At 47.7% G+C, this 12,109-nt stretch overlaps 1 protein-coding gene across 1 annotated transcript; it reads right to left on the reverse strand.

Annotated features, from left to right (window-relative positions):
* Window positions 1–283: 283 nt before the first annotated feature.
* LOC121999263 (protein PRRC2A-like) lies at window positions 284–1,823 on the reverse strand. The gene is made up of 2 exons (XM_042553964.1): window positions 894–1,823; window positions 284–826 (listed from the first exon to the last, which is right to left on the reverse strand). The coding sequence occupies exons 1-2, from the start codon at window positions 1,821–1,823 to the stop codon at window positions 284–286; spliced, it is 1,473 nt and encodes a 490-aa protein (XP_042409898.1).
* Between the last annotated feature and the right edge of the window lie 10,286 nt (window positions 1,824–12,109).

Raw genomic sequence — 12,109 nt, forward strand, 5'->3', positions numbered from 1 at the left:
TCCTAATATTTCTTTTAGCAAACTAAGCAATTTTAGCAAAAGTAAACCTTAAAATGCAAGTGGAAAAATAGTGAAGCAATTCACAAGAAATGGTTAAGTCATTATACACAAGTAGTCAAGAAGGATCATTTGAAAGGAGCAAAAATCTCATCCGGAATCTCCTTAAAGATCCGGTCATGATCTAAAAACTCAACAGGAGGAGCTGATTTCAAGTAGCCCTGTTCATAAAGTTTTCGTAGAGCCCCAGCCGCACCATAGATGACAGACGTGGAGAAACGCTGCCCTACTTGTGTACAAAATTTTGGAGAACGCAGGTACAAAGCGCAGCTCTGTTGATAGCGGTCATTCTCTCCTTCTTTATAAATGGCCAGGGCTGTAGATACTCCTTCTGCAGTAGCCCGGGCCTGAGCCAGTTCATTCGGGCGACCAACAGTTCTGCTGCTTGAGATGTTAATTGGGCCGCCTGGGATTTTAGTTTCTTGTCTTGCTCCTGCGCTAAGGTTTCGGCGGCGCGTAGCTTTTGGGTCAGCTGGTCAACGGCTCGTTGGTGCACCAAAGCTTGTTGATCCATGCGTTGCTGGTGCACGGTATCGACTTGCCTTTTTTCTTCCTTAAGTCCTTTAAGCTCGTGGTTAGATATCGCCAAGGATACTTCCAGATGATTCTTCCTTCTGGTTAGATCCTTTACTTCGGCTCTCAAGGCATGACTAGCCTGCGCCGGGTTATTTAATTGAAGCTCCAGTTCAGTTACCTTGTCCCTCAACATCTTATTTTGGTGATGAACAGCATGGAAGGATTCGTTTATTATCAAGGACTTTGCACAGGCCTGGGTATAAAGGAAATATCTGATAAGAGCGGGGAGGATAACAGCTGTGGTAATCATGAAAGCTTACCTTGATATACAACTCAGAGAATCTATCCATCTGGGCAGGGGGCGGCAAGAGTTCCATCTGATGCATACTTTTTTCCCACAAAGTGGACAAGCGACCTTTCATTGTCAAGGAGCTGGTGGGAACATCTTTCCGTGACTGTAACTCAACCTCAGAAGGAGCAATGGTACGATAATAAAGAGGAATAGGTGGTGGTGGTTGGGAAGGCCCAACAGCTAAGCCGGAAGGCCCAGCAGCCGACCTAGAAGGAGTTGAAGGGGGCATATGAGAAGGCTCTGGCGGTGAGGTAGATGATAGAGGGCGATGTGATGGGCCAACTTTAGTGCTTTGAGGTTGTTGCGAAGTAGAGGGTTGTGCTAGCGGGGGCTCAACCTGAACCTCGGGCGAAGCAAGGGGAGCATCTGCGGGGCTCGGGATGGGAGTCGGGGTTGCAATAGGAGGCAAAGGAGGAGCGACAGTTGCAATAGGAGATGGAGAAGGAATAGTGGAAGGGCCCAAGTCTTGGCGGGGATGGGGGGCTCGGTGGCGAAGTCTTTGAGCCAAAGGCTGGTCATCCGAGTCAGAATTCTCAGATGGTAGCCGAACCCTGCGCCGAGAAGAAGAGGGGGTATCTCGACCCAAGCGATCATTCATAGAGCGAGCCTGACGAGCTGCCTGAGAAGCTTCTCTGAAGGCAGGGCTGGCATAGGTGACATTGGCTGATCTTCGTCCGTGGCCGCGACCAGGGCTAAAGGTCGGTCGAGCAAGATCAATGGACTGATGGGGCATTGGGGTGAAGGGTCGGGCTATAGGCGGGGCCCGGGGACGAACAGGGGCGGCAGTTCGGGATGGAGGTGCAGTCCGGGGATGAGTGGGGCGAGCAAAGGAGGCAGGTCGGACAGTAGAAGGTCCTCTGCGAGGGGGGCGGGGTCGGAGATTTGCAGTGGTGGCCATACCGGCACAAGTCGAAGTCGGGTAGGGGAGCGATCTCCTTTCTAAGATAACTTGACCGTGCCTCATTATCTCCATGTCACTTATAGAAAGAGGCTGAACCTCTGAAGCATGGGTTAAGACCTCAGCTGTACAAGATAAAGTGAGGGGTCAGCTACAATAGGAAAAACAAAATGCTTATGAAGTTGTAACAGAACTGAAAGAGAAGCTTACCCAGGGAGTGAGGCGTATTAGGAGTAAGATAGCTCAGGCGGAAGTAGGATAGCAACTCCTCAGACAATAAGCGTGTTAAGTTTAGTTGCTATCCCGCTAAGTGAGGGGAAGCCTCTATATAGGATGTATCGAGATGAAAATCCTCCAGTGGCGGGCTCGGGGGAAGTGACGATTGTCATTGCAGGGGCCACTCTACCTCATGAGGAAATCGAATGAAGAAGAATTTGCTCCTCTAGTTCGGTTCAGAAGGTGGTAGGGGTGAGAAAAAAATAGTTCGAAGACAGGGTTGGAATCGGAATGTGCCTTCTACCTAGTGCCGAAGGGTGAAAAAGAAGTGGAACAAAGGGGCAAACCAGGAAAGCTCGCATACGTCGCAGAGCACTACAAATCCACAGAGGATCCTTATAGAATTTGGCGTCAGGTGTCCCAAGGGAATTTTGAAGTGGCGGCACACGTCAGAAAAGAAGGGGTGAAGAGGAAGACGAAGGCCAGCCATGAATTATTCTTTAAAGAAGGTGCAATATCCCTCGGGAGGAGCAAAAAATTCGTGTATTCCGGTGGGGATGATCACATGTGTGTTATCCTCGACTCCATAGGTATAGCGCAGGTCATCCCGATCCAGTTCATTGAAAGTGGATGAGCCGGGATAGTACATCGCCGCCAGAGAAGACAGAAAAGAGGGGGATGCCATGAGAAAAGAAACAGAATGAGAAGAGATCAAGCGGGAAGCTATCGACGCAAAAGCAGAGATTCAGGAGTAATAATGGATTCACTCGGAAGGAAGAAGAAGAAGTGCAAAGTCTGGAGGCAAAAGCTAGAGGAGATTATTTATAGCCACTAGGCAGAGGGGCAATTTTGTTAGGCATCATCCACCGGTGCACAATAATTGGTGGGAACAAAGAGGGCCGATGGATCTTCTTTGAAAATAACGCCCAAGGGTATATCTGGAAAAGTGTCGGCGTAAAGTACGAGGAGATGGATTTCGGGAAAAGACACAATAGTTATGTCTTATGGAAAAGTGTCCTCGCTTTCACGGTCTGGTCTTAACCCTCGATTTCCCGCTCAGGAATTATTTCCTAACCTGGATTATGGTGGAAAGAGCAGACCGGGATGATTTGCTAAGCTAAGTTAAGCGATCAACAGAAAAAGTGGATTACGGCGGAAAGAGCAGACCGGGCTGATTTGCTAAGCTAAGTTAAGCGATCAGTAGAAAAAGTGGATTATGGCGGAAAGAGCAAACTGGGGTGATTTGCTAAGTGGTCAGCAGAAAAGGGCACGTTAAACAGGTCGGGATATAAACGTAGAACGGGGTGATTTGCTAAGCTAAGTTGAGCGGTCAGCAGAAAGAGGCAAGGAAAACAGGTCGGGGTAAAAAAGGGAATATCGACCTGGGCTAGATAAAACTTGAACCAGAAGGTGAATGTACATCTCCATATTGCTAAGGTTCGTAGCGGTCAGGAAACATACAGGGCAACTGATAAGAAGCTAACGAGCTAAGGAAAGATCGAAAATAAGCAGTCATGACATATCATGAGAAGGTTAACATGTCATAAGAAAGTTAAGTAGTCCAAGGCAAAGGCAAATTTGAAATTACACGGCAAATAGTTTGAGCAAAAGTTTAGCAGCTTCATTTTTACATTTAAATTCAAAACATAGTGTCGCATCAAGGTTTAGTATCAGCGGGAGGCTCAGGGAGGAGAAATAAGTCGTCGTCATCTTTGAAGGAAGGAAATGACCCGGCCGGAAGCTCGTTCATAAGGCGAGCAGTGTCTAAGAAATCTTCTGAAGGGGCAGAGCAAAGCAGATCCTGCTCAAACATTTGTCGAGCCCCGCCGACCGCGCCACAGCATAGCATGAGATTCATCAGACCTCCAATCTTCCTCAAGAAGAAGGGGGAGGAGACGTAGGATCGTCTGTATGCTCTTAGACGCTCTGCTTCACCTACTTGATAATCGGCTAGCTCTGCCCGGGCCTTCTCCGCATCAGCTTGGGCCAAAGCCAATTTTTTTTTATTTTGGGAAGCATTCTCCTGAGCTTTCAAAAGATCGGCCTGCATTGATTTGAGTGTTGCTTGGCTAGCTTCCCAGCTACTTTGGAGGGTCTTCTCCTGGTCGGCACTGGAGGCCAGCTGACCCTGAACATCTGTTAAATTCTTCTTAAGAGTCTCTTGGGTTTCTTGCAGACTCTTCAGATCGGAGGATAGGGTAGTCAACCGAGCATCCTTTTCATCCAGCTCAACTACCAGCGAGCATCGCCTCTCCACCTCAGAAGCCAGTTTGGACTCGTTGATCTGTAGAGACACCTCCAAGGTCCTTATCTTATCAAAAGCTGCATGGGAGATGTTCTGGGCTGACTCTGCAGATTCTCCAATCAATCGGAGATACCCTGCCAAGTCCCCAGGCGTCGGGTTGAGTGGATCGCAAGGTGTGAGCGGCAACTCCAACTCCTGAAGACAAGCCTTCAATACTTCATTCTCCCTATGAAAGTGGGTGGCATGTTGAATTGCACTGAGGCTGGCAGAACAAGCCTGCATGCAATATACAAGGAAGGATTACAAGAAATTCCCAAGGAAGAGCCTAGAGAAGGGAAAACTCATAGAAACTATCTGGCGAGAAGCTTGGTCCATCCCTTCCAGCGGCGGATTGTTCCAAAATTTCCGATTGTCTGCCCTCCAGGACATTGCTAATTCGCCCTGTAACTGATCCAAGCCGACAGCAGAAGGAACATCTTCTGCAACTTCTTCGGCGTCGTCAGACTCGGTGGAGGAAGGCAGGCGCCAGAATGCGGTGAAAGCATATTTTTTGGAGATCTTCCCCCTGGCTCGAGATGTGGAGGCCGGAGCAGCTACCGGGAGTGAGGCGGATAAAGTGGTAGAACTCCCGGACTGGTTAATTGCAGGAAAAGGGGTCTGCCCGGGAGAGAAGGCCTGAGCGGGAAGAGTGGCTTGCTCGGGAGGTAGATCCCGATCGAGAGTCGGGGCGGATATTCGGGGTGATAGGATGGGAACCTTTGGCCCCAAAGAAATCTCCCGGTCAGAGTAACAACCCTGGCTTCTGAAGATTGAGAAGTTGCGGCTGAGCGATGGCTAGAAGGAAGAGGTGGAGAAGATGCTTGAATCATTGGAATAACTCTCTTCCTTTTGCGCTGGAGCCGTAATCGTTTAGCGGGCGGGGGAGACGCGGCTCGCTCTTCCTCGGCCTGCTCCAAGGGTGGCAAGGTCTTCCGTGGGAGCAGCATCCAGTGGAATAGTTGGGGAAGCTTTCTCCCGAGCTGGCGCAAGGGGGGGGGGGGGGGAGATTGTGAGGCAGAAGGGGCAGACTATGAAGAAGCTGCCAAGCCTTGTTTGAGCTCCAAGCTTACGGCTCTCAAAATGGCAAGGGATTGGTGCTTTAAATATGAGGAATAAGCCCGGAGCATGGCAGCCTCTGCAAAGGGAAAGAAAGGTACCTCAGTTAACGAAGAATAGTAAGGAGGAAAACGGGGTCTTACCTAGCGGAGCCCCTATCTCTGCCTGAACTGGGCTGAGCCCGAAATAATACAAAAAGCCTTCCAACAGTATTATAGACAAGCGAACACTCACTCCTTGAAGTTTTTCTGAAGCAGTGTTGCAAGAAGACTGATGCTGATGTACAGGGAGGTTGGAAGGGAGGTCAGAATGCCATTGGGTCAGCTCGACCAAGGGTTCAGGTGATCTAACAAAGAAGAAACGAGATTTCCACCCCTTGTTGGAAGAGGACATATCAGAAAAGAACTTATAACCAGGCCTAGCCTGTACCATGAATACTCCCGGTTCCGAGCGTTTGAAAGAATAAAAATGATGGAATAGTTGAATGGTCAAGGGAATTTGGTATATGCGACATAGAATGACAGTGCTACATACAACTCTAAAGAAGTTGGGAACAAATTGAGAGGGGCAGATACCAAAGTAGCGGCTCAGGGAGTAGATAAATGGATGTATGGGAAAATGAAGGCCTCCCAGAAGTTGATCCTTAAAAACAGTCATAAAACCCTCAGGAGGGGATGATGGATGCTCGCTAGGTGTGGGAATTTGAAGCTCGTGAGCCTCACTAAGCCTCAAGTCAGACCGAATCACAGACAGGTCGTGGTCATCTATGTTAGAAATGAAACACGAATACCAAAAGGAGGTTTTACCGTCAGCCATTATTAAGGGGAGGAAGGTTGAAGAAGAGGTCAGTCGAGAAGAGGAAGAGCACCAAGAGTGAAGAGTCGAGAAAGGGAAGGGCTGAGACACCAGAGACAGCGAAGCAACGGGGAGACGAGGGTAATCAAAACGCTCAAGGCAGTGACGGCGGACTGCCTTTAGGGCTTCTAAAGGGAGTTTTCCTAAGGAATATCGAAAGATGAGTCGAGTATATTTTTGGGTAAAGCGTCCAATGTCGTCCGATCACAGAACGACATGCTCTTATGGGAAGTCGTGTACAAAAAGGAGTGGAGTCGGCGGCATCATACGACGTAAGCAATAAAGGCGTGAGACAGGTGTCACCCCCCTAGGAACCATAATAATGATGGACGTGATAAGGAAATCATAAGATGAAGCGGACGTACGGAAACGTCTGCCGCGCGATCTTCTCGGGAAGCGGTGAAGAAAAAGTGGCGGGAAATCAATTTGAATGAGGCAAGGCCACAAGACATCCTTTTCCCAGGGGTTAAGTAAGATGTTAATATTTTTATCTTCACAATACATCTGATACTGTATATCTCTTGCTTGCAGATGAAGTCGAAGCAGTCTCTTCAAGTAATCCCTGGTCGTGAAATCACCCCCAGGTCTGCGACATCTATCCTGGTTGGGAAATCACCCCCAGGTCGGTGACATCTATCCTGGTTGGGAAATCACCCCTAGGTCGACAACATCTATTTCTAACGGGTTTTCATAAGACTTCCCGGTCGGCGGAACCCAGACTCTCGCCCCAGTGCGAGTTATAAGTGAGCTATGCTCTCACGCCCAACGACCGTCCAGGTCGTGTCCCAGACTCTCGCCCTAGTGCGAGTTTTAAGTGAGCTATGCTCTCACGTCCAACGACCGTCCAGGTCGGTTTCCAGACTCTCGCCCCAGTGCGAGTTATAAGTGAGCATGCTCTTACGCCCAACGACTGTCCAGGTCGGGTCCCAGACTCTCGCCCCAGTGCGAGTTATAAGTGAGCATGCTCTTACGCCTAACGACCGTCTAGGTTGGGTCCCAGACTCTTGCCCCAGTGCGAGTTATAAGTGAACATGCTCTCACATCCAACGACCATCCAGGTCGGGTCCCAGGCTCTCGCCCCAGTGCGAGTTATAAGTGAGCTATGCTCTCACGCCCAACGACCGTCCAGGTCGGGTCCTAGACTCTCGCTCCAGTACGAGTTATAAGTGAGCATGCTCTCACGCCCAACGACCGTCCAGGTCAGGTCCTAGACTCTCGCTCTAGTACGAGTTATAAGTGAGCATGCTCTCACGCCCAACGACCGTCCAGGTCGGGTCCTAGACTCTCGCCCCAGTGCAAGTTATAAGTGAGCATGCTCTCACGCCCAACGACCATCCAGGTCGGGTCCCAGACTCTCGCCCTAGTGCGAGTTATAAGTGAGCATGCTCTCATGCCCAACGACGCCCAACGACCGTCCAGGTCGGGTCCCAGACTCTCGCCCTAGGGTGAGTTATAAGTGAACACGCTCTCACGTCCAACGACCTTCCCGGTAGGTGCAATGATTTTCTCGGTCAACACTCCTTATATTCGTCGAAGAAAAATGCAACAAGCCAAGTTCTCATGTCTGATTGGTCAGTAAGCCATATTTCAAGGGTTTTTTGCTAAATATGAAATTTCGCAGGCACATTCTCAAGTAGCAGGCACATCCTTGAATGTCTCAATTGCCCTGGCCGGGGGCTCATATGTTATGAGATAAAGAGAAGATGGGGTAAGCAAGTTATCTTTATTATTTTTGCTAGAAATATTAGAAAAACGCAGGTGTTTTATAGAAACATAATGATACTCGAGCAATAGGGGGGGCTACTCCATGAGTGGAATGCAAGAAACATGCTTTATTCCGTTAATCAGGGGTACATTTTTTAAGGGTTTACACGGGTGCTAATCCAGAGGCTGAATCCTTCTTAGTCAGATGAGCTTGAGCTTTAGTCAAATCTTCCTTAATAAGATCGATGGCGCGCTTCAGTTGCTCAATAGTCTCTTCTTTGATCAGTCCTTCCTCTTTCAGGAGAGATACCTCATCCTCATGTTTCATCTTCAAATAGATAATATAGTGAACTTGGCTCTGGAAGTCAGATTGAGCTTTCAGCTTGAGAGCAACTTCAGCTCAAGTCCTGGATTTGGCGGCCAGCCAGAGGCTTTCCATTTCATGAGTAAGGGACACTTGAAGATCTCTGCTCGTAGTTATCTCCAGCAGGATTTCTTCTTTTTGAGCCAGTAAAACCGAGGCTTCCTCTTTCTGAGCCGATAACTCCAGCAGATGGGTAGTTTGCCGAAATAAAGAAGCAAGTTTGCTAAGTTTTGTTGTAGACTCCATGGAGACAAGATACTGTATTAGCAAGCGGATAGCTTGAGGTATTAGATGCTCGGACCTTTTATAAGGAAGGAGAAGGTGAAGGGATTTCCTTGGAATTTGAGTTGATGCTTGGAGAACCGTGTGACATTCATGGGAAAAGAGTACGTTCGGAAGTCGAGGAGTCAGCGTATGCGAAGAATGAGCCTGTTTGTCTCCTAGGATGACGAGAAACTCTACAGAAGACAGATGGAAGACAGGTTGGCAGAAGATGCGAGACCTAGATCAGGTAACAAAGGGACTGGAGTCTAGTCAGTTGGACTAGAGCCTCCTTCGACTAGACTTGAGGGGGAGGCTTGTGATACGGCGCATGTTCGTGGGGTCAGTCAGATGATGTGGTTAGAAGTCAAGACCACAAGATGGTCAGAAGTCAAGCATATGTGGAGGTCAGGATGGTCAGAAGTCAAGCTTATGTGGAGCTCAGGATGGTCAGAAGTCAAACTTACGTAGAGGTCAGGGTGGTCAGAAGTCAGGCTTGCGTGGAGGTCAGAGAAGTCAGAAGTCCAACCCCCGTGGCTGGTCAGAAGTCAAGCTTATGTGGAGGTTTGAAGTCAAGTTTGTGTGGTCAGGGTCAAAGTCTCAGCTGACGAGGCAAGTCAGACAACAGCCAACTTCGATATCGATCAAGAAGTGGGCCCACAGGCCATATAAAGGCGCAGAAGGAAAGGCCTCGGACGAAATAGAAGGTCAGGATACAGACCTGGCATACACAGGTCGGGGCGTACAAGCCATGGATAACAAGAGAGAAACAGAAGGTCAAGAAATAGACCGGGCGTACAGGTCGGGATGTACGAGCCATTGTAAAAATATCGGAAAATAGGCGAATATTAATAAGGGAATTTTCCGAAATTTTTGGAAATTTTTCGGGAATTTTTCGGAGCTCGTACGGACGAGTTAACGAGGATAAAAACATGGTCCGGAAAAGCCTGTTTAGGCTACCCAGTTTTAGTAAGGAAAAGTTTTATTTTTTTCTTTTCCTTTTTACTTTTCTTTTTCTTTATATTTTTATTTATTTTCCTTAATTCCTCCGTTTCTCTCCCTCGCGCACCTGAGCCCCATCCCGACGCCGCCTCCTTTCTCCTCCTTGCCCTAACCGCCGGCGGCGGTTTCTTCCTCGCCGAAGCTCTAAAACCCTCGCCAAGCTTCGCTTTCTTCTTCCTCATCCTCTGCCCCTCACGGCGACAGCATTCTCTGATCCGACGAGCCACCGCCGACCGAAGTCTTCTTCCTCTTCCCCCCTGTCCAAGCGGCAACGACGCACGGAGCACCGCCCTTTTCCCTGTGCCCTAGCGCCGACCCGCTACCGAGCCTAGTTCTTCCTCTGCGTGCCACTGCCGAGGTTCTTCATCACCGGCACAGAGTCATCACAGCCATATCCGAGACTCCACTTGGCTGTGCCCTAGATCATCGCCGCGGAGAGGGTGGGTAGGCAACTGAGGTAGGTTGTTTGAACCCTGGCCTTGCTTTTCTACCCTTTTTGCTTATCTCTCTTGTGCTTGGTCTTCTTCACAGAGAAGACATCGATTCGGAGCAAGAGATTGCTGGGTGTCGCTCCTCCTCGGCCAAGCGTCGACAATTTACCCTCTGCCCTAGTTCTTGCCGCCACAGCCACCTAGCTTCTGTGCTGTTTGCTGCCACAGAAGAGGTAATTCTTTCGGAATATGGATGCTTCAAACGCTGCATGATACATGTTTGTTCAAATGTCAATTAGAACTACCGATTGGTGATTTGCTTTGGAATTTAAATAGTGCAGTGTGTGTGTTGTCTCCATTATTGATACTGTTGATTGGAGATTTAAAGCTGTTGGAAATTGGTAGATTGGATTAACTTAGATTTTTAATCTAATGTTATGATTAGGGTTAAAGGCAATTAACCCTAGTTAATTGTTGGATTTAATTTTGGTAGGATTAATGCTATATGATTAGGGTTTTTCCCTAATTTAGTGTTAGAGATTTTTATTTAGCTATTTATATGAGTGTAGCTAAATAAAAATGTATATATATTGGTGACACAGGACTTTGACGCGAGAACGGGTATCTCGGAGTCAGATTTGGACTTTTCTTATCGGAGGCGGGTACTTTTGACTTATTGTCTTTGATATGCTTAGTAATGAAATCAACAATTTGCATTAATTGTGTTTTCTTATTTGTTTCGGTTAATCACTGCCCGATACATGTTGCCTGCTTGATTGATTGTTTGTTTGCATCTCGTATTGATACCTATCTGATTTCACATGCTCATGGGTAGTGATATAACCATGTTTTACCATGTCAGGACCTAGGTTTGATACCTTATTTGATCAGTATACCTTGATATGATTTATTCACTATGGTGCCCATTGTTATATGCCCAGAGGTTGGTTTAGTATATTACCATGCTTAGTGACATGCACCATTTGCATGATCGCATGCTGTGCGATAGATTGCTCCATTATTGTCGAGCACTTTGCTAGTTTTCATCACTGTTCGGTGCTCCGTTGTGACGCTCATGGGTAGCGTGACACAGCGTGGTAGCACGTCAGTTTGACTCTTCCGGTGCTCCGTTGATCCGCTCAGGGGTAGTGTGACGCAGCGTGTAGCACGTTAGAGATTCCTCCCCGTCATAGCGTACCGGGAGATGAGAGCATTGCGCTCCCCCATTTATGATTTGGGGTAGGAGTACGTATGTACTCCGACAGCATCCCGTCCACTCGATCACTCATCAGGAGTAGTGTTGCTGAGTGCACGGTTGTCACAGCCCTACCCACTTGGTCCCACTTTTGTTGTGAGTTGGCTGACTGGCGTCAGGGGTGACCATGACATTGGCATCATATGCATGATGTATTTATTGTTTGTGATTGTGTTTGCTGCATTTATATGCTGCATATTGTTTGGATACCTATGTTTGACATGCATACAGGTCTTCTATACCTTTCGGACTGTTTGTCCTTATATCGGGTCCTGGTTAATACAGATTCTCTCCTGTTTTCTTCGGTTTGCATTTACCTTTATCTTTATCAGGAGACTGTACGCATGATTAGTGCTAGGTGTTATTTCTTTACTTTGCATATCAATTGTACCTGCTGAGTGTTGGACTCACCCCGCCTCCATTGTTGATATTTTCAGGTTGATGCTGTCAGGAAAGAGTTCCAGTTGCTAGTCCTCACTGCACGTAGTGCTGAATCCCTGCAGACCTCGATGTTTTATCTATCATTTAGTTTTGTTTTTATTTTGATTATGTGTGGACTTGGTTATTTGGATACTTGGACATTGTATGTTTTCTTTTGAGATATTGATAGATGTTCTATTCGATATGTTTTTACTACATGCCTGCCTGGACGGCAGAAGAGGTAAGTTTGTCGGATTTGTGTTTTACGAGTGTAGTTGAGTAGGGTGGTTTTCGAGTCAGAGTACTACTGCTTTGTTTACTTGTTATATAAACTGCGTGGTGATTGTTTTATATATTTTTGTTATTATTCCAGCCGCATGTGGCTGAGGTATATAGTGCTTGTAGAAAAGTTTCAGATTGTCCGCCGTACAGGGGAGA

This window comes from Zingiber officinale, chromosome 7A (assembly GCF_018446385.1).
Source record: "Zingiber officinale cultivar Zhangliang chromosome 7A, Zo_v1.1, whole genome shotgun sequence".
NCBI classification, from domain to species: domain Eukaryota; kingdom Viridiplantae; phylum Streptophyta; class Magnoliopsida; order Zingiberales; family Zingiberaceae; genus Zingiber; species Zingiber officinale.

Excerpts from the sequence above, each read along its gene's own strand:
- LOC121999263 (XM_042553964.1), bottom strand. The coding sequence starts at position 1,823 with ATGGCCACCACTGCAAATCTCCGACCCCGCCCCCCTCGCAGAGGACCT. Across the intron at positions 827-893 it reads TCTCTGAGTTGTATATCAAG|GCCTGTGCAAAGTCCTTGAT; the intron begins GTAAGCTTTCAT and ends CTTTATACCCAG.